We start from the raw sequence: 23,514 nt of genomic DNA on the forward strand, positions 1-23,514 counted from the left end.
TCAAAGTACAAGAGAAAAATAAACTCCCCCAGTAACATTGACTTCAAGAAGTGTCGAAGAGCAAATGTAATCAAATCATGCAACTTTAAAGCGTCCAGCCAAATTATCTCTGGATCTTCCCGAATTAGAGAGCATTACATTAATGGGAAAAAATAATGTAAGCTCTGAAGTGCACAAGAAAAGCCACATAAAAAGTATTTCTTCATGTCACCATTGATTCCTTGTCAGTCGCTTTAGATCTCCATTTCTTGACCCTTTGCCAGAACACCTCCATCATCTTCTTTCAACCTTCTGTCCTCTAAGGAAAACCAGTATCTTCAATTTATCTTGGTACTTGAAATTCTTCAAACCTGGAACCATTTATGCAAATCTTTTCTGTACTATTTCGAAAGCCTTGACATCCTTCTTAAAATGCAATGCCTAAACTTGGACATAATACTTCAGCTGAGGTCAAACCGAAGTTTTATAAAGGTTCATATTAACTTCCTTGCTTTCATACTCTGTGCCTCTATTTATAAAATACAGGATCCCATTAGCCTCATTAACCGCTTTCTAAGCCTGCCTGGATATCTTCAGTGACTTGTGCACAGATACCCAAGGTCCCTCTGCTCCTTTAACTTTGCACTTGTAATAATTCCACCAAGGCCTTTATCAAAAGCCCTTTAAAGATAACACAAGAAAGAGCTGCACCGGCTGCTTACAGCATGCAAGTCAATACCTGAGAACCTACAGAATACTGATCTGGGTTGAAGCAATGGGCTTTAGCCACCCCCCACCCTCACCCCGCTACTCATTTTCCCATTGGGCAAGCCTTCGCTCACTCAAAAAGAGAGTTCCTACTCCACGAAGCCCACAGGGAGATCTATTGACGATCCCATGAGCCCTTTGTGGTCATCATAACATCCCTCTCCCTGTTAGATCCGTTTGTCCCCCTGGCATGAGAAGGTTCTTTCTGCTGCTTGGAGGTTGGTCCGAGGTCTGAAGGCGGGGTTGGGTCTGGCAGTGTGAATTGAATGGGGACCTTTGTTTTCCGAGAGAGCACTGTAATTTTTCTATCATGTCATGAAAGATTGTGGAGTCCACGCAATGTATCTCTAACTCCTTGGAGTGTGCTTCTATAATAATTAAAAACATGGAACCCATAAAGGGCCCAGCAAGGCCCACATTTTTGCATACCCATGGCCTACCAGCCTACTTCCATGGATGTAGGGAGGCTGAGGGAGGGAATTTTTGATTCTCTTGGCATAAGGCCCACCACTTCAAGTTGAGGCAGGGCCACTAGACGTAGCTCCATCTAGCATCTTCTTTTTTGACACTCCAGGGTGGCCATTACCTAACTCATTACTGATTCAAAAATGGCTTCTTCCCTTGCTGCCATCAGACTTTTATTAAACTGATCTTTCTATCATGTATTAAACTGATCTTTCTCTTCACCAATCAGTAACTGTAACACTACATCCTTTCCTTCTCCCCTATTTAGTCTATGAGCAGTATGTTTTGTCTGTATACCTCACAAGAAACAGTACTTATCACTGTATCCCAATATATGTGACAATAATAAATCATTTCAATCAGTTATCTAGGTCCATTAGTATCGGACGCCACCCTCAGTGAGGGATAACTACTTGGGAACCGCAAAGAACGATCCTGTCCTCAACACTGAGCTTGTCTTTCTTAGCCATTTCTTCTTAGGGTTATCTTGGAATCCACAACTCAGGATCAAATGTTTCATTTTAGACAAGATTGGGTCCTTTTTTGTTCAGGCCTTAGTTTGCCTTACGGACACCAGCAGAGTCTCCAAAGAATTTCGGATCATCACAACCTCTTCAAATGCTGGTGAAGGAGTCAGGCTTGTGCGCCATGGGAGGCAACTCAGCATGTCAGTGTTGGCTATTCAGGTTCCAGGGCAATGCTCCAGAAGGTATTCATAGCATGCAAATAAGAAGGCCCAATGCAGTTTCTGGGTGGAAGCATTAGTGGGAGATTGCCTTCTCTTCCTTGAAAAGCCCCAATAAGTGTTTGTGGTCAACTAACTAATACAAAACCTTTGCCATTGACATACTGATCGAAGCTTTTCACTCCAAATACAGCAACAAAACTCTCTCAATTTGAAACTTTGCCACCTACCTGATAGTCTAAATAGGTCACTTCAGTTGCTTGGAAGATTCATTTTTCCCTCTTCAAGCATACTCTGGCTCATGAGATTCACTGCAATGCCTTTTCCAAGTTTGTCAGGTGCTCTTGTTCCAAAGCCCCAGTGAGCAGGACATCATCCAAGTACACCACCATTCTGGGTAGCCCTGAGAGTATGTTCTACATAACTCATTGGAATATGGCACGCGCTGCCAAAACCCCAAAAGATAAGTGAGTATTATCTTGTAGTCCTTTTTGTGTGTTAATTGTCATATATTTTTGGGAAGACTCATTCAATTCAAGCTGAAGATGGACATGACTCATGTCCAGCGTGGAGAACATCAGGCTACCTGCAAACTTAACATACAGATCTTCAAGGTATGGAGTACCTATCAAGTTTGGAAATCTGAGTGACTGTTAGTTTATAGTCTCCAAAGAGACGGAATGACTTGTGTGGCTTAACAACAGAGACTACAGCGCAGCCGATTCTGCAAATTGCACAGGCCTTTCATCTAATCTTTCAAGATGCTCTATTTCAGTTCCCACCTTCTCCAACAGGGAGTATGGGACTGCTCTTCCTCTGAAATATTCAGGTGTGGCATCAGGATTGATGTAGATCTTGGCTTTGGCTGCTTTTACGGTGCAGAGGGACCTCGGGGTCCTTGTGCATGAGTCGCAAAAACCCAACTTGCAGGTGCAGCAGGTGGTCAGGAAGGCGAATGGGATGCTGGCCTTCATAGCGAGGGGGATTGAATATAAAAGTAGGGAGGTCTTGCTGCAGCTGTATAGGGCATTGGTGAGGCCGCAGCTGGAGTACTGTGTGCAGTTTTGGGCGCCGCACCTGCGCAAGGATATTTTAGCCCTGGAGGGAGTGCAGAGGAGGTTTACTAGGCTGATACCGGAGTTGAGGGGATTGAGCTATGAGGAGAGGCTGAATAAACTAGGCTTGTACTCGTTAGAGTTTAGAAGAATGAGGGGAGATCTCATTGAGACGTATAAGATGATGAATGGGATGGATAGGATAGAGGTGGAGAGACTCTTCCCGCTCAAAAAAGACAGTAGGACTAGGGGGCACAGCCTCAAGATAAAGGGGAGGCGGTTTAGAACGGAGTTGAGGAGGAACTTCTTCACTCAAAGGGTGGTGAATCTCTGGAATTCTCTGCCCGTTGAAGTGGTGGAGGCTGCCTCGCTAAATATTTTTAAGAAGCGGGTTGATGGGTTCTTGATAAGAGAGGGGATTAAGGGTTATGGGGAGAGGGCGGGAAAGTGAACTGAGCCACGACAGATCAGCCATGATCTTATTAAATGGCGGGGCAGGCTCGAAGGGCTAGATGGCCTACTCCTGCTCCTATTTCTTATGTTCTTATGTAACTTTGTACAGTCCCCCATACTTAACCTGAATATCTCCATTCTGTTCAGTCTGATCTGCTGGAGCCAATCTCTGCCCAGAAGGCTTGGTCCTTGCCCCCATACAACAATGAATGGTAGATGAGCTGATTTCTGCGTATAATTAAATGGAGCCATTATGATGGCTTTTATTTGTAAGGGTGGCTACTCTGGCCTCCATGCCTTCTAAGCTGTGTTGCTAAGCATAGTGGGCGGCACAGTGGTTAGCACTACTGCTTCACAGCTCCAGGAACCTGGTTCGATTCCCGGCTTAGGTCACTGTCTGTGTAGAGTTTGCACGTTTTCCATGTCTGTGTGGGTTTCCTCCGGGTGCTCCGGTTTCCTCCCACAGTCCAAATTTGTGCGGGTCAGGTAGATTGGCCATGAGGTAGATGGCCGATAGTGTTCTGGGATATGCAGTTTAGAGGGATTAGAGGGTAAATGTGTGGGGTCGTGGGGATAGAACTTGGGGTGGGATTGTTGTCAGTACAGACTCGATGAGCCGAATGGCCTCCTTCTGCATTGTAGAGTTTCTATGAAGCTCAGAAGTTCAATGCCAGTTTGGAGGTGCTTGTTCTCTGACAACAGAGACTCCAGCCTCTGTCTCCACCTTCATTTTTGAAAAATAATCATTCACTATTAGTTCCACTGTTGTAGGGGTGGCCTTTGTCATGACGGTGCAATTCAGTTGTGAGGTTCCTGTTCCTGGAAGTAGCTTTACCTGATGGTACAGTCAGGCACTGGCCTTGGCTTCTTCACTGAACAGCATGCATATTGCCTGTCCCTAAATTTTCACTTTGGCTGTGCCCTTTGGTATTGCTTACAATAGTCCACTGTCTGACATCTTTACCCCTCTGGAATATATTCCCTCACATTTTTGGGGCCATCACTGCCTTCCCTTGACTGCCTGGTGGTGTTATTAGAGTTCCAATCTTTCCAACATTTTATTTACAAACACACTCTCCATTAAGGGCTGATAACATGAAGCCACTCACCCTAACTGGAAGACATTGATGCCTGATACTCCCTGTAGCTCTTGAATCTCTTTCTGCATTTTCCAGCAATAGAATTATTTCAATGGCTTTTCTTAAAATCCAGGTTGGCTTCTGCCAATCGTTTCTTTTGGGTAGTCAGGTCATTTATGCTGATACCAATCTGTCTTGCAACATTTCGTTTAGCGGCAGTATGAATTCACAATGTTCTGCTAATTTTCATAACCTAGCCAGAAATTCGGTGACAGGTTCCCCAGGAATTCTCCTGCAGTGGTAAAGTGGTATCTCTGGAGTATAACTGAAGACTTCAGGTCATTGTGATTTTTCACCAAGTCTACCAGCTCATTAGAAGTTTTCGAGTCGGACTTCTGGGTAGGTCAGACTTTTTAATCATGTTGAATGTTAGGGTCCCACATTCCATCAACAAAATTTCTTTTTTTTTCTCTCCTTCGATGTTATAAGCATGAAAGAAATAATGCATGTGCTCTGTATATTGAGCCAGCTGGTATCATAGGGTTCAAGTTTCCTGGAGAGAGGCATAACTTATTTTTCTTACCAGAAAACAGTTGCTTGTTCTTGATTACTGAGGTTGTCCAGAGAGAAAAAAAAATTGTTTTTAACTCTTCATTGCCAACACAACAATCCCGCCAAGGCCAGCCTTCCATCACCAAAAATCCTCTAATAACACAAGAAAAAGTCGCACCACAGCTTACAGCAAGTCAATACCCAGGGGCCTACAGACTACTGGTCCAAGTTGAAGCAGTGGGTTACAAATTCCCCCCACCCACTGCTCATTTCACATTGGGCGAACCTCTCTTGCTCAATATGGGAGTTCGAACTCAACAAAGCCAACAGGGAGATCTATTGACAATTCCCCGTGCCTTTCATGGCCATCATAAAAGTACTCTTTATGTTACATTTTCTCACTGAACTTTTCCTATCAAAATGAATAACTTCACACTTGTTAGCATTAAATTCTCTTTGCCGTTTGTCCATCTAGTCCACCACCTTGTCTCCTCTTGAAGTTTATAATAAATTTCCTCACAGTTCAGAATATTTCCAAGTTTTTTCATCAGCATATTTTGAAATTGTATCCTATAGATCCCAGTCTAGATCATTAACATATTAAGAAAAGTAGCAATCCTCGTTCCAACCCATTGGGAACACCACTGTAAACCTCTCTCCAATACTAAAAACAACTGTTCACCATGACTCTCTCCTGTTGCTCAGCCAATTTTGTATTCATGCTGCCACTGTCCCTTTTATTCCATAGGTTTCAACTTTGCTGGCAAGTATGTTATATTGCACTTTATTAACCATCTTTTGGAAGAGCGTATACACCACATCAACCTCATTGCCCCCATCAACCATGTATTATTTCATCAAAAAAAACTTAATAAAGTCAATTAAACATAATCTGCCTTTAACAAATCTGTGCTGGTTTTCCTTAATTAATCTCCAATTGTCCAACTGGTCATTCATTTTGTCCCAAATCATCATTTCTAAAAGCTTTCTCATTGCTGAGGTTAAAGTGACCAACCTGTAGGTTTTGGGCTTATCCTTACATCCTGTTTTGAACAAAAGGTATAATATTCGTGTCTGACAAATTTATTGGAGTTCTATGAGGATGTGTCTAGGGCGGTGGATAGAGGAGAGCCGGTGGATGTGGTCTTTCTTGATTTTCAGAAGGCGTTTGACAAGGTACCTCACAAGAGGTTATTGCAGAAGGTAAGGGGGCATGAAGTTGGGGGTAGGGTGTTAGCGTGGATAGAGGATTGGTTGTCAAATAGGAGGCAGAGAGTGGGGGTTAAAGGGTGCTATTTGGATTGGCGGTTGGTGACTAGTGGAGTGCCCCAGGGGTCGGTGCTGGGGCCTCAGCTATTTACCATTTATGTAGATGATCTGGAGGAGGGAACCGAGTGTATGGTGTCAAAATTTGCTGATGACACCAAGATTGGTGGAACGGCAAATTGTGCGGAGGGTGTGGAGAGTCTGCAGAAGGATCTAGATAGGCTGGGCGAATGGGCCAGGAAATGGCAAATGGAATTTAATGTTGGCGAGTGTGAGGTGGTCCACTTTGGTAGGAATAATGGTAGGAAGGACTATTACTTACGTGGCAAAAAACTGCAGCAGGCGACAGTGCAGAGGGACCTCGGGGTCCTTGTGCATGAATCGCAAAAACCCAGCTTGCAGGTGCAGCAGGTGGTCAGGAAGGCTAATGGGATGCTGGCCTTCATAGCGAGGGGGATTGAATATAAAAGTAGGGAGGTCATGCTGCAGCTGTATAGGGCATTGGTGAGGCCGCAGCTGGAGTACTGTGTGCAGTTTTGGTCGCCGCACTTACGCAAGGATATTTTAGCCTTGGAGGGAGTGCAGAGGAGGTTTACGAGGCTGATACCGGAGTTGAGGGGGTTGAGCTATGAGGAGAGGCTGAATAAACTAGGCTTGTACTCGTTAGAGTTTAGAAGAATGAGGGGAGATCTCATTGAGACGTATAAGATGATGAATGGGATGGATAGGATAGAGGTGGAGAGACTCTTCCCGCTCAGAAAGGACAGTAGGACTAGGGGGCACAGCCTCAAGATAAAAGGGGGGCGGTTTAGAACGGAGTTGAGGAGGAACTTCTTCACTCAAAGGGTGGTGAATCTCTGGAATTCTCTGCCCGTTGAAGTGGTGGAGGCTGCCTCGCTAAATATTTTTAAGACGCGGGTTGATGGGTTTTTGATAAGCGAGGGGATTAAGGGTTATGGGAAGAGGGCAGGAATGTGGAACTGAGCCACGACAGATCAGCCATGATCTTACTGAATGGCGGGGCAGGCTCAAAGGGCTAGATGGCCTACTCCTGCTCCTATTTCTTGTGTTCTTATTAGCCATTCTTCAGTCCTCTGGGACTACTCCCGTATTTAGGGAGGATGGGCGGCCCAATGGCACAGAAACCTGGGTTCAATTCCAGCCTCGGATCACTGTCTGTGTGGAGTTTGCGCATTCTCTCCATGTCTGCATGGGTTTCCTCCAGGTGCTCCGGTTTCCCCCCCACTGCAGCCCAAAGATGTGCAGGTCAGGTTGAATTGTTAAATTGATCGTAGTGTCAGGAGGACTAACAGGGCAAATATGTGGGGTTACAGGAATAGGGCCTGGGTGGGATTGTGATTGGTGCAGACTCAAATTGCCTCCTTCAGCACTGTAGGGATTCTATGATTGGAACATTAGAAGCAATATCTCCACATTTTTCTCCCACTACCCTCAGTATCAATACAATGGGGCTTCCATAACCAGTACTCCTGGATATTAATTAAATTAATTCATTTTGGAGAAAATACTAAGTAATCCTTGGAGATTTTGCCCCTTTCACTCACTGTGTACAAACTGTAAACTGCAGCATGTAAAGAGAGAATGAAAAGCAGCATGCAGTTAGGCAGTGAAACTTGCAGTGGGAGAAACATGTACTTTTGAGACAAGAACTAATCTCCTGTGGTATTGGTCACATGAATTGGGAATCTGGCACACATTTATGGGGTTTAGAATATAACCCATCCTGTCCTTTGTCAGAAAACAAGGCCTGCTTTTTATATGCAAATCTCATCAACCCCCAAAATTAGTCTTGCAGCTCACGCCACAGCCAAGCCAATCTTACCCACACACTTATCCAAATGATCCAATAAGTGTCCCTGAACAGGAATCAGGGCACTTGCTTATCATTCCCTTCAATCGCAATTGTAATGATCAAATCAGTACAAAAGTGTGCAAACCTGGGTGGTTCTTTCACTGCCATCTCTGTTTACTAATTGAGCTAGAAAAATAGTTAAAATATAATGTAGCTTCGCTGAACAGAACTTAATAATGCTCAATCATACCTTCCACGTTTGAATTCCTCTCTGTTGTACTGAGATGGTGACGGTCTGCCATAGACATCCGTTGGTGGCATTGGGAGTCCTCTATTATCAACTGGAGGCGGCAAGCCGGCATTTGGAGGTATAAAGAAGGCTGGGTTAATGTGAGGCGCAGGTGGAACTGCACCAGGAGGTGGCACAACCAAGTGAGGAGGGAGTCCTGGTGGCAACGGAGGTACAATAGATCCTGGAGGGCCAGGTCGGGCTAAGAATGCACCTGGTGGGGGCAGCGGCCCTGGCTGCACCTGAAGTGGTGGTATGTATCCAGAGTTGAGAGCAAGTGACATTGGAGGAGGAAGAAGACCTGGAGGTGGAATTCCATGTGGAATTTCACCATATGGTGGCCGACCAGGCATCTGAAAGGAAGGTGGTAACTTATCCCTCCTGGGAGGTGCTACTGCATTTTCGGCTGGTGATGGCCCTCTCCGTGGCAATGGGGAATCTCGATGGTCTGGAGAATTCATCGAGTCATGTGATTGGCTTCGCTGAGGATTCTGTCCTGTGGAAACATTTACAGAGCAATGTTAGCAGTTAAATTATGAAGAAGTGCTCATTTGGTAAATATGCTCCCAAAAGTGAGGCTACTCGCACACTGGAAAATAAGAATATTCAACTTAAGTTGCAATGTCAATCTTTCGTTTTCAAAACAGCACTGCCTGCTGGCCCAATAACTGCTTTCCTTCATTGTTTGAGATTTGGTGCCAAAATTGAAGCAAATTGTACAGACTGTGAGGTATATTTCACTCTGTTAGCTCTTGGGATCGAGGTAAACATTCCCCGACACTCAAATTTTAACTTATCAGACTGTGGAAAGATCTATCACCTTAGTCTTGGCTAGGTGCAGACTCCAGTCACAGGATGAAAGAATAGAAATTAAGCCTCTGTCTCTATTTTCCCAACAAAACACCCTGAGTGAAATTTTTCATCAAGAATGGGGGAATGCTCTGTAATTAATGACCCACAAACAAAATGACCTCAATTCAAAGCCACATTTTCAACGCATTATTTTGTATTTTTTCATAAAGAAGAATTTCACACTACAAGTGTAGCTAAAGAGTTATATTTGTTTCTAGAAGTTTTGACTCCAGAATCCATTTGCACCAAGATTGAAAAAAATTCCAATACTAAAACAAAGTGCTGGAATGTGCAGTCATGGTTGGTCATCTTTATTTCCACTGCTAGAATTTATCCCATGTTCTACCAGTTAGACAAAAAAGAAACCTGCTTTCTACTTGTTTTATTAACTAATCAGCAAACCCACTGATTTTCAGTTTTCATGGAAAATTGGAAAATACACTTCACAAAAACACCGGCAAAACTGCAGTAAAACAAAATCTGACTTGCTTAGTTTTAAACCAGTGAAGCTGAGAATCAATAATTCATAGTACAGTAGATTAGTAACAACCTGTGACTGTACTATTACTTCAATATTAAACTGTAATGAGACACCGTCCAAAATGGAACGTGCTTTGTACGATTATGTATGAAGTACAATATGTAACAAAAATGGAGAGAATCTATAATGAAGGACAAAGTCGCTTTACACAAATAAATATCAGCTCTTTAGAGAAGGCCAACAGGGATTTGTAATGGTTGGTCAAGTTTAATGAACTTAATTGAATTTTTGAGTAAATAACTAAAGTAATATACAGGGGAATATGTATGGCTCTAGCTTAGATGGAATGCAGAGGCATTGGAAAAGGTTTCACTTATAAGACTTTTATCTCAAATTAAAACTCATGAAATTGAAAGCAAATTATCGACCTGGTTAATCGATTGGTTAGATGGTAGAAGATATAAGAAGGGATATGGCAAATGTATTGCAATTGGAAGGAAATGACTAGTGCTATTCCATAGAATCTGTGTCAGCTATTGACTAAAATTATTAATTTTAATTTTTAAAATTATTAATGATTTAGGTAATAGAGATCCACATATCCAGGTTTGCTGATGTAGGTGGCATTGTAAGCACTATAGACAAGAGTATAAAATTACAGAGATATTGACTTGACTTAGTGGGGGAAAATATGGCAGATGGATTTCAGTGGGGGTAATTGTGAGGTTATCCATTTTGGTTCAAAAGTAGACATATCAGAGTATTTTTGAAATGGTGAAAAGTTAGGAATAGTGGAGGGATCAAGGTGCATGAGTCACTAAAATGTAGTCAGAAACAAAAAAGGATGTAAAAGGCTAATGAAAAGTTAGTCTTTATATCTGGAAGACTAGAATATAAAGGGAAGGATGATTGAGTTTTTTGAAGGAGTAACCAAGAAGGTAGATGAGGGCAGTGCAGTTGATGCTGCCTACATGGACTTTAACAATGCCTTTGACAAGGTACCGCATGGTAGGTTGTTGCATAAGGTTAAATCTCATGGGATCAAGATGAGGTAGCTAAATGGATACAAAATTGGCTGGATGACAAAAGATGAAAGGTGGTTGTAGAGGGTGTTTTTCAAACTGGAAGCCAGTGACAGCCATGTGCCTCAAGGATCAGTGCTGAGTCCGTTGTTATTTGTCATTTATATTAATGATTTGGATGAGAATATAGAAGGCATGATTAGTAAGTTTGCAGATGACACCAAGATTGATGCATAGTGGACAGTGAAGAAGGTTATCTCGGATTGCAACAGGATCTTGATCAATTGGGCTAGTGGGCTGATGAATGCCAGATCGAGACTAATTTAGATAAATGTAGGTGTTGCATTTTGGTAGATTGAACCAGGGCAGGACTTACTCAGCTAATGGTAGGGCGTTGGGGAGAGTTACAGAACAAAGAGATCTAGGCGTACAGGTTCATAGCTCCTTGAAAGTGGAGTCACAGGTGGACACAGTGGTGAAGAAGGCATTCAGCATGCTTGGTTTCATTGGTCAGAACATTGAATACAGGAGTTGGGACATCTTGTTGAAGTTGTACAAGACATTGGTATGGCCGCACTTGGAATACTGCGTGCAATTCTGGTCACCGTCTTATATAAAGAATATTATTAAACCAGAAAGAGTGCAGAAAAGATTTACTAGGATGCTACCAGGACTTGATGTTTCAAGTTATAAGGAGAGGCTGGATAGACTGGGACTTTTTTCTCTGAAGCCTAGGAGGCTGAGGAGCGATCTTATAGAGGTCTATGAAATAATGAGGGTATAAATCAGCTAGATAGCCAATATCTTTTCCCAAAGGTAGGGGAGTCTAAAACTAGAGGGCATAGGTGTAAGGTGAGAGGGGAGAGATACAAAAGGATCCAGAGGGTAGTGAGTGTCTGGAACAAGCTGTCAAAGGTAGCAGTAGAGGCGGGTATAATTTTGTCTTTTAAAAAGCATTTAGACGGTTACATGGGTAAGATGGGCCAAATGCGGGCAATTAGGACTACCTTAGGGGTTTAAAAAAAAGGGCATCATGAACAAGTTGGGCCGAAGTAGCTGTTTCCATGCTGTAAACTTCTATGACTCTATATTTTGCTACACCTGTACAAAGGCACATCTGGAATACCTTGTACAGTTCTGCCAGTACTGCATCTTTGAAAGATTATACTAGCCTGTAGCACAGATTCATCAGAATATCATTAAGGTTTCAACTGTTAAATTATGAGATTACACAAATTAGGCTTGTACTGCCTGGAATATAGAAGTTTAAGAGATAGTTGATTGAAGTTTTTTGAAAGGAATTGATGGTGTTGACAGAAATGTTTGCCACTGGTAGATGAATCTAGGACAAGAGGACATGACTTTAAAATCGCAACATTCAAGAATTCATCACACTAAGTTAGTGTCTCACATAAAGAGTCATAAAAGTGTGGCATTCTTTCCCACAAAAAAAACAGAAGATGCAAACTCAATTAATCAATTCAAAACTGAGATTGATTTATTTTTGCCAGCCAAGGGTATTAAGGGATCATGCAGCCAAAGCATGTAGATGGGGTTAGGAAACAGTTCAGCCATGATCTCATGAAATGATGGAACAGACTTGAGGAATAAACAGTCTACTCCTTTTCTTATCTTTCTAAGGGTCCTTTCAAACTAAATTATTCTCAAAATTTTCTGTCTGGCAGGACAATCGACTTTGACACTTTCGCTCACAGTGCAGTATTCTGTTGAATACTGAACAATGTTAAAAAGAGTGGAAAAAGGTGAACAAAATCAGGAAGTAGTAACTGATGAAAGCTCAGGGTTTGAAACTTCAGACAATGATGAAGTGAAGAATGAGAGAGTTAAGCAGTGCCAGTTTTGAGGTGCTGGTCAAATAAGTTTAGGATAGGCTACTATTCAATAACTCAAGAGTTAAACGCTAAGTTGTTCCCACTCCTACTGCAACAGTAACTGCTGATCATTCTTTGACAAGTAGAACGGTTTCAGAAACTTTTAAACTCAACTATTAATAAGACAACTTAATGGGGGGGAGTGGAATGAACAGTCAATGTCCTTTCTCCTTCTTTCCCAATCTCCAAGGAAGTAGAGAGGTCAACCCTCATAACATATATTCAACTGGCTGACCAAGCATCACCAATATTTTGTCCCAGATGAGACACTACAGAGCAGCTTTGCTGGCCTCAAAGAAAAAACAGATTATCCAAGAAAGAATGCATCAATTTTTAAGTTAATACTGGTCAAGCATGCAGCTTGGGCTGCAAGGGTAGAAGTAAATTTATTTTTTGTACCTCATTACTGTTGACCTCTCAATGAGAGATCAGATGGAACAGTCAATCTCAGCCTCTTTATCAAACTGCTATTATTGTTTATAAAGCATTATCAGCATGTGTCCTTCTATTGGAGCAGAAGCCTTGGCTGATAAAAGGCTGAAATAGCTGCTGCATTGGGTGGAAAATTAACACTGCAAGAGCTGAAAAAATAAAGTATAGTTTTCATTGACATCATTTATACAAAGGAATCATTTTTGAATAAGTACATGAGGATAAAATTCTAGGGCCTTACTCTGGCATTATAGGGAGGGCATCACAGAAGGCTCAAATTTCATGTAATACAACAACATGCACTTATTTTGCACCTTTAAAGAAGATAATAAGTTCCATTGTGTCTTACAGCAGCATTATCAGATAAAATGTGACATCAACTCACAAAAGGAGCTATGAGACAGGTGATCAAAAGCTTGGTGAAAGAGGTAGGTTCTAAGAAGAGCTAGTAAAGGTAATGTCGCTATAGTCCCAGATGGCCATTGGTTGCTCTCCTCTTTGAGGGGGAGTGCTGACTGGTGATGATTTAACCTGAGGATCACCACACCTCCAGTGAACAGCAAGGCTGAGAAGGGGGGCTTTCATGAATAACCTCAGCCAGTATGGAAACTGAACCCGTATGTTGATGTTGTTCTGCATCATGAACCAGCCGTCTAACCAACAGAGCTAACCAACTCCTCCTAGTACGTGATATGAAAATTCTGGAGAAATTGAAACAATTAAAAGAGATTTGTTTGATCTATAAAAATGTTACTCTTTGTCACTGAAATTGAGCTGCTAGAGTTAAAATGTCTACTAGCTACCAATGTTCCATCTAATGTTTCTCTCAGCAACCTGTTTATGGTACTGCATAGTACATTGACAATTGCTGCATAGTTGTGCACTTACACAACTTAGATGGAAGAGTACAAATCACAGAGCAGCAACAAATAGAAAATTTCTTCCAGTTACTTAGCAGGAAAAGACAGTGAGACAGTATGCACCAGTTCCCATAAATGTATTTTATAATAGCTACTAAAATCATGATAAGTTATAAAACACTTTATAATGACTCTAAATAAATGTTAAAGGTTAGAAAATTTCCATGATAAAGGATAGAAGACATATAGAATAAACTTCCAAAGAAATTAATTCATGTCTAAATTCATATCTGCAGGGAAGCAGTTTTGAAGATTTTAGCAAATGGAAGAAAGTTATTGTTCCTTAATGTAGGGAATCAATAGTTGTGGTGGTAGAATAATCATATCAGGACATTAAAGGAGCCAATCTCGACGGGTTAAATATTCTTTTCTCATTCCAGATTTATATTCTAAGATCATAAACCTCAAAAAGTTCAATACAACAAAACTAGTAAAGTTTTGTAATATAAAGTTTTATATGAAAATATGATAGTGTTGAGACTGACAAAAGGTGTTTCTAAATTTAACTTCATCCAGCTAATCCCTCCAAGTCTTCATGTCGTAGTGAAGGATGCATACGCAGTCTAGTACCACTGATACCAGGAGTACCACTACTCTACCACTACTAGATAATACTCTCCACTGAGAATGGACACCCTCGAACATTATACTGTCAAAGTTATATGACTATGGGAGTATGTGGGAGTGAACTTGCTTGCTAATTGGGGTAAGCAGCGTCACATCAGTGCATAAAAAGTAGTTTCTATTAGACTTCTGCATTGTATATCGGTGCTCCACCTGGAGACTGATCCTCCTCCCACTGTTTGCTTTCAGATGCAGTCGTGAATGCTGTGTAATTGGTACAGAAAATATGAATGAGAAAGCACAGCGTTATAAAATATATAGGATGCTGGAAGGTGACGTGTGATCATGTATTGATGATGTTGCTAAAATTTCAGACCAGGAGAAGCAGCACAAGAATCAGACAAGAGGGAGAATGAGTTATATATTGTCTCATGTTGGACTGTTTATCTCCCCCATTTCTGATTACAGCCAAGCTACTTACACTGAGACTACATAATATAGTAATAGTAGTTAATAAAGCTGGGGTGATTGTAGGTTGAGACCATGTGATATGGAAATTACTATGACTGCACATTTACTGACACCAACGCAGATATGAGAGAAGACCAAAAGCTCAGTTAAAGATTTTTGGATTTTTCTGTTCATAAACATTTTCAAAAGTGGCAATAGAAGTAGCAGAAGAGGAAAACTGGAAAGGAGTTTAGAAAAATTCAAAAGTGAAGCACTTTGCCACCACTGGTGAAATACTCAAGGGTCAGAGGGATGAAGCGTAGAACCCTACAGTGCAGAAACAGGCCCTTCGGCCCATCGAGTCTGCACCGACTACAATCCCACCCAGGCCCTATCCCCACACATTTACCCGCTAATCCCTCTAATTTACACATCCCAGGACACTAAGGGGCAATTTTAGCATGGCCAATCAACCTAACCCACACATCTTTGGACTGTGGGAGGAAACCGGAGCACCCAGAGGAAACCAACGCAGACATGAGGAGAATGTGCAAACTCCACACAGACAGTGACCCGAGCTGGGAATCGTTTTTAGATTTTAAACATTGATGGAAAGCATACCATGAATTCTCCTTCCTCCCCCAATCCACCATCTAGTAATTATCAGGGTCAAATTTCTCAGTCAATCCATAGTTCAGTAAATTAAATTTAAAACTTACAAGGTGGAAAAAAACATTTAGTACAATTATCTACAATGCGCTAACATGTTACTATTTTGGCAATTTTATTATTTACTATCTTATTATTTTACCATCTTGTCCTTCGCGACAATTTAAAACTCTTCCCCCATACACAAAAGTGAAAGTATAATTATGGGGGTGGGTGGTCAAGGATTTTTTGTAAAACTATTGAACTTCTCAGTGAAACACTGTTTAATACAAGATAACCTTACTTAAGACATTGAATGTTATTACTAGGTTTAATGAACCGGTGAATCTTTCAGCCTTTGTAAAGCACCTGCTCAACATGGGTGTAATATATTCTTGTGCTGAGCCTAGCATAAAAACAGCAGCAATTTTTCCACGTTGTTCCTTCAATTCAGCCATTTCCTGCAGTTGAATGTTTTTTAGTGAGGGACGGATTAGTTACCACAATTGCAGGCTTAAAAGAAGTAGTACTCCCACTGCAATAGGTTTGTCACCTCAATTAACTGAACTCAAGTTCTACTATAAACTAAACCAAAGAAAACCAACTGGACAAATAAATGTTTTTTAAAAAATCCATGTGTAGTAAATATTACACCTTCGCCCTCCCACTTCACCCCAACCATCAAAATGAATGAAAAAAAGACAAGAGTAATCAGCTGTTTATTCTTCATCCCATCGCAACAGAACAGAATGAATCTCATTTGTTCTTAGTGGGAGAAAATACTATTCAAAATTGGTCAAAGTCATGTTGACCAAAAAGCCTCTTGCTCAATTCATGGTCTGCATTTAGTAAAGTTTAGCCAAGGCATATTTGCAGGCAATACAATTTGTGTTAGCACCATGGGATTAAAAAAGGTTCAGTGTGGCAGGGGCTGCACTCAGGAAAATCAGCCAGTATTTCTGCTACTGATTACTAACCTGTGACTCTATCTGGAAAGTGAGTAAGTATGTATTCATATCTGCATGAATATCCAATGAAAACAGGATCAGACCTCATAGTGGATGCTCACACAGTGGAGAAACCTGCTGGTACTCACCATAAAGATTCTCACAAGAGGAGGTACTTGAGGGCAGCCCCAAAGAGAGTCAGCACTTTCAGGATGGGCAGGTAAAGCTGACAAAACAAAGGACTCTGTTGTGAAGGTAGGTTGTTAAATTCAAAAGACTTTTTTAAAAAACAATCCATGTCTTCAATGAAACATTTCAATTTAATAACATGGGTTGATCCAGATTTGAATACTGAAAGGGTATAGTCACCTTTAGTATAACATTTAAAGTCACCGGGAAATACAGAGACTTAAAAATACCTAGGAGAGATGGGATTTAATCTGCAATATCCAGAAATTTATGGGTACAGAATCTGGTTTCAGTGTCTTCTTACTTCATTTCAATTTTTCTTTTTTCACAACATGATTCAACTTTTCCTCACCATAATTCCAAAAGAGGGTTTAACTAGTCTTCTGTTAATTTTTTTCGTCTTTTCTACTCTCAGATTTCTTTCCAATCTCATTTGCCTACCTTCTTTGCGATTCACAATGGAAGTTTTTTTTTGGCTTTCGAAACCCAAGGATGAGATTTTAGTTCACTCAAAACCCAACTTGCATACTTAAAATCAAAGCTCAAGTATTTAAGTAGAAAATGACAAGCCAGGAATTCTAGTTTTACTAGATGCAGACTTTACAAAACCACACTGATAATGGTATGAAGGTTCTCTAAACCTGGCTACATATCCCAAGTGACTGAGCTTTCTACAGGTTTAATTTCCTTCAGCAGCTCTCCCTTCCTTTGGTTACGAGCACAGGAATAACATATAATTCTAGTCTCTATAAGCTTGTACCAAACTCAGTGACTTCGTTGCACTTTATTAAATGAAATTGTATGGCCAGCTATCACATGCCTGCACAAAATTAAAACAAACATTAACTCACACTCCTGTAAGATAAATTAAGTTCTTGGAAGGGCTGTTCCCCTGCCTAATCTTGACTGCCATTTTGTAAGCAAATTTTCATCTCTCCTAACTACGCACTCCTCCAAGGTCTGACCAAGACTTTAAAACTGCTTCAATATCTGGCGAGCCTTCCAAAACATTTTTATACTCCTGAGCAAGTTACAAACTTCAAACATGACAGGAAATCCTTTACTCATCTCTAATCTGTTTTTCTTTATCTCATTGATAGTACTATAGCTATTACAGTTAGAATCATAAAATCCCTACAGTGCAGAAAGAGGCTATTTGGCCCTTTGAGTTGTCTGTCTTTGCCTTCTTTCTTGTAAACTACAAATACACAATTGCCTCCCTCCACTTCCTTTGTGTTGTAAAGATCATTTAATTGTACTGTATATTATTTTCATAGAATCCCTACAGTGCAGGTGGTCATTTGGCCCATTGAGTCTGCACCAACCACAATCCCACTCAGGCCCTATCCTCTTTACCCCATCTATTTACTCTGCTAGCGCCCCCCCCCCCACAACACTAAGGGGCAATTTAGCATGGCCAATCAACCTAAACTGCACGTTTTTGGAGTGTGGGAGGAAACCAAAATACCTGGAGGAAACCCATGCAGATACAGGGAGAACATGCAAACTCCACACAGACAGTCACCCGAGGCCAGAATTGGGTCCTTGGCGCTAAGGCAGCAGTGCTAACCACTCTGCCATCTGATTATTTTCTAGAACTTCAAAACTTATCTTGAGATAGGCTTCTCAAACCCAAACTTAGCAACCCATTTGGATTTGAACAAATTTGAAGAATTAGGAGATGGACAAGGGCTTAAGTTTTGAGGAAGCTACTGAAAATGGATTGAGATATAGCCCACCCTGAACACCGGTACCCCACAAGGCTGTGTTCTCAGCCCCCTACTATACTCCTTATACACCTATGAATGTGTGGCCAAATTCCCTTCCAATTCAGTTTTCAAGTTTGCTGACGATACCACCGTAGTGGGTCAGATCTCAGACAACCACGAGACAGAGTACAGGAATCTGGTGAACTGGTACAGCGACAATAATCTCTCCCTCAATGTCAACAAAACGAAGGAGATTGTCATCGACTTCAGGAAGCATCATGGAGAACAAGCCCCTCTCTACATCAACGGGGACGAAGTAGAAATAGTCACAAGCTTCACGTTTTTAGGTGTCCAGATTACCAACAGCCTGATATGGTTCCCCCCATACTGACACTATAGTTAAGAAAGCTCACCAAAGCCTCTAATTTCTCTGAACACGAAGGAAATTTAGCATGTCCACTACAGCTTTCACCAGCTTTTACAGATGCACCAAAGAAAGCAATCTCTCTGGTCATATCACAGCCTAGTATGGCTCCTGCTCTGTCCAAAATCACAAGAAACTACAAAAAGGCGTGAACGTAGCCCAATCCATCACACAAATCAGCCTCCCATCCATTGACTGCCTACACTTCCCACTGTCTCGGCAAAGTAGCCAGCATAATTAAAGACTCCATGCACCCTGGACATTCCCTCTTCCAACTTCTTCTGTCAGGAAAAAGATACAAAAGTCTAAGGTCACATACCAACCGACTCAAGAACAGCTTCTTCCCTGTTGCCATCAGACTTTTGAATGGATCTACCTTGCATTAAGTTGATCTTTTTCTACACCCTAGCTATGATTGTAACACTACATCCTGCACTCTCTTGTTTCCTTCTCCTATGAATGGTATGCTTTGTCTGTAAAGCATGCAAGAAACAATAATGTGCACTGTATACTAATACATGTGACAATAATAAATCAAATCAAAGATAAAGAGATTTAACAGGCATAAAAGGTCTGCCTTCATGCTGAAGATGCAAAGAAAGGATGTGCAAATGAGGACAAAGATTTTGTGAATGTACGAAAGAGGGGATAGAAATCACTTGGAGAAATTTGATAGATAAACAATGTAACGTATTTCCTAATACTGTATAAAATAGAATATGCGCAGCAAAACATGGATGTTAAAATTAGTCACAGGAAGCCAGCATGAGGGAAACCAAGCCTTGATGTAATGAAGACATTGGATGCACATTTCATAGCAGACAGAAGGTGGCGCTATGACATGGGTGAAACTAGTCACTCTTAATGCTGGACTGAATGAAGGGGTTTGAAGTTCAATTCAGAGGACACTGAAAAAATCCTCCATTAGATTCAACCTGAGAGAACATTGGGATGGGAGAAGTTGTTGAAGGCCTGGATCTAATGTTTCTGTTGGAAGACAAACAGGATGCTTACGCTCAAGGCAGCTTTGGTTTATTCATGGTATAATGTTGTCAGATTGCACAACAATCATGGAGGCATTGGTGCTGGCAAAGAGCTAAGACTGGGTATTGTTGGTGTTGGACTAGGAAACTGATTTGATGTTTAAGAGCAGGGAAGGTTTATACTCCTGTCATCTTCTATCTGATTTACCTCATCTCTAGCTCTACTTCGGACACCTGTACCATAACCCTTTGACATCACTGCTGAGACAATTCATCGCAGCCAAGGCAGCAACAAGGTTGTAATACTTCTGGGTTAGTGAGGGGATAATTGAGCCAGGGCACTACACCATGTTGCCAACTAGCGACTTTTGTTGGAAATGCATGCACAGCTGTCAGGACTGTTTCAAGATTCCAATATGACACTCATAATCAAATGGCTGGTATATGCGCAGGGCTTGTACTATCCAAAAGAACATAATTCATATATCAAAAACTGCCCATATCCTTGGAATTGGACCCTAGCATTAACGTGTGCCTTTATAAGGAGAGCAGGAAAAAAAAAAGCCATTTTGCATATATGACAGCACAGCCCAAAAATATCTTTTATGAGACAAAAATCTATGATTTAAAATTATAGTAATTACAAAATTAATGTTGGTTGGGAGGAAACAAAATCAGAGAAAGCCTTGAATTAAATGCTGATTGTTTCTGAAAGGATGGATTGTAAAAATTTCAATAGAAAAGTTAAAAGTATACAGATTTGCAAGCTGGATGACTTCCACCAAATGTGGCTATATCCGATATACTGATATCCATTTATCAAACTGACAAATTTCTGCTCTCCACCAAGTTCAGATTCATATGTTACAGGTTACTTTCATTCAAGTGCTAACATCCACTGAGCTTTATTTCTTCTGGTACCATGATGTTGGATTACTGATGAGGATAAAAGATAGGCATGTCTAGCATACAGCCATAATAACCTTTCTGCTCTCTGTTTATGGTTTATTCATTTTTTAAAAAACTCTTTATGGTCAACTGAGAATCAAGAGATTCTGAATAAAAAATGGTTGAAATAGATCATTTAATTCTATAAGGATAAACATACTGTGTGGTAGTGTGGAGAAAAGTTCCAGGTTCAATTCCAGATTTGGTCTTGGCTGTTTTATTGCAGCCATTGAAACAGCTGGAGAATTATAATATCTCTGCTCATCACAATCTAAGTGAGGCCTGTCACAAGTACAAATGTGAACATCGACTGAGGACATAATTGGGCTCGGTTGCAATGTTTACAGACACCCAATGTCTTGGATCCAATCTAGTTCTTAAGGTCATCAACCTTCTGTTCATACATAATCAGTTTCTGTACTTAAACAGGTGCAGTAGCATAGTGACTGTGTTAGTAGTCCACTAATCCAGTAGCTTGGACAAATGATCAAATTCCAGCAAGACAGCTGGGGGGAATTTGAATCCAGTTAAATAAATCTGAAATAAAAAGCTAGTATCAGAAATGGTGACCACAAAGTTATAACATTTCCATACTCAGCTGGTTCATGTATCTTTTTTTCAATGATAGAACTACTTTTCTCTGGGAAGCTGTCAGTATCACTGAATTTTTAGGCAATTACCCAATTTGTGGTGGTAAAGTCACTGCACTAGCAATCCAAACGTCCAGTCTAATGGTATGGGGATACAGGTTCAAGTACCATCAGAGCAGCTGATGGAAATTAATTCATAAAATAAATTTGGAATATGAAGCTAATCTCAATAATGGTAACAATGCCATTATTGATTGTTACAAAAGCTCATTTCGTTCACTGAAGCCTTTTAGGGAAGGAAATCTTTGATCCCTACCCAGTCTGTCCTCCATGTGATTCCAGACCTACAGCAATAGAGATGGACAACAAATGCTGGTTTTACAAATGATGTCCACATTCCATAAAATAATAAAAACAAGTTTTGAAAAGCTCAGGCTTAGGCTTATTGTTATATTGTAGGACTGTCACTTGGATGAGATATCAGAAGCTTACTGATGTCCATGGAACCTTCTGTCATTGTGAGCGAGTTCCTTCAGTTTAGGGCAGCAGCAGAACACAAAATACTTAAACTGACAAAAATCAATTTTCCAAGCAATAACCAACCGTCAGGATGATAGATTTTTAAAGAGCCCCTTTTAATTGTATAAATTTTGTGTTTATGTAGTTCAGAACATTTTTGAGTCACAGAAACTCTGTTCTTCCATATACTACAAATTTGCAAATATTTCCTTCCTCCTCCCCAACTTCTTAATTTAATTGTCATCACTTATTTTTCGACAAATTGGGTCTGGTTAGTTCATGATTTCAAACCAGGTAGTGTTATGATAACAGCTGTGCAATTCATTCAAGTCATAAAGACCAGAATTCATCAAACTCTGCCTGATCTAATGGGCTACAATTAGGATGCAGACATTTACAGTGCCCTGTTCTAAAGGCAAGTTCCCTGTGCTCAGGGCATTAACCCTAAAGACTCACGCAAAGAATGAACCAGTCTGTAGGTGGCTACAGGAACGCATCCCCAAAAAAATGGTAACTTCACAGAGGAGAAGTTCATATGAGAAGAATGGTGCAAGAAAGGGGAGGAGCCCCAGGGGGGGTGTGTCCCGAGGGGACTGGGGGGCACAGGGGGCCCAAGGGGTGGGTGGGGGGGCCAAGGGAAGTTGTGGGTCAGTGAGGGAAGAGGTCGAGGGCCCTGAGGGGAAGTGGTAGAGGACCAAGGGAGGAGCGGGGCTGACGAGAAAGGGGTGGGATGACAGGGCGGGGCAGGGCTGAGGCAGGACAAGGCTAAAGGGGCGTGGCTCCAGAAGGGTGTGGCTAAGGGAGAAGGGGTGTGGCTCCAGGAGAAGGGCGGAGCTAAGGAAGAAGGTGAGGGGAGGAGAAGACAAAAAGAGGGAGAAGCCGGAAAGGGGGAATACCAGTAGGTGGAAAATCCAGAACAGGAAAAGGTTACATTAGGAGGGCAAAGGTCAAACAGAGGGGGGGAAACGGAGGGGAAGGGGGGACAATGGAGGGGAGGGGGGAAAACGGAGGGGAAGGGGGGACAATGGAGGGGAGGGGGGAAAACGGAGGGGGGAGGGGGAAAACAGAGGGGAGGGGGGAAAACAGAGAGGGGAGGGGGGAACGGGGGGGAGGGGGAATGGAGGGGGGAGGGGGGAAAGGGGAATGGAGGAGGAGGAGGAGGGGGAGGGAGGAGGAGGGGGGGAGGGAGGAGGAGGAGGAGGGGGAGGGAGGAGGAGGAGGAGGGGGGGGAACGGACAGGGAGGGAGGGGGAGGGGGAACAGAGGGGGGGAGGGGGGAAGGAAATGGGGGGAAGGGGGCAACAGAGGGGGGGACGGGGGAACGGGGGGGGAGGAAATGGGGGGGAGAGGAAATGGGGGGAAGGGAGGAAATGGGGGGAGGGGGAATGGAGAGGGGAGAGGGGGGAATGGGGAGGGGAGAGGGGGGAATGGGGAGGGGAGAGGGGGGAATGGGGAGGGGAGAGGGGGGAACAGAGAGGGGAGGCGATGATGGAGGGGGAGGGGGGAGAGGGGCGAGGGGGGAACGGAGGGGGCGAGGGGGG

The 23,514-nt window shown here is 42.0% G+C and overlaps 1 protein-coding gene across 1 annotated transcript in view; it reads right to left on the minus strand.

Annotated features, from left to right (window-relative positions):
- LOC145343882 (cleavage and polyadenylation specificity factor subunit 7-like) overlaps window positions 1-23,514 on the minus strand; it is a 76,998-nt gene that overhangs the window by 13,189 nt on the left and 40,295 nt on the right. Inside the window, exon 5 of the mRNA XM_080190362.1 lies at window positions 8,366-8,900. Coding sequence (XP_080046488.1) covers window positions 8,366-8,900 — 535 coding nt within the window. The remainder of the gene's footprint in view (window positions 1-8,365; window positions 8,901-23,514) is intronic.

The sequence above is a fragment of the Carcharhinus amblyrhynchos genome, chromosome 6 (assembly GCF_965287045.1).
Source record: "Carcharhinus amblyrhynchos chromosome 6, sCarAmb.v2.hapA, whole genome shotgun sequence".
NCBI lineage: Eukaryota > Metazoa > Chordata > Chondrichthyes > Carcharhiniformes > Carcharhinidae > Carcharhinus > Carcharhinus amblyrhynchos.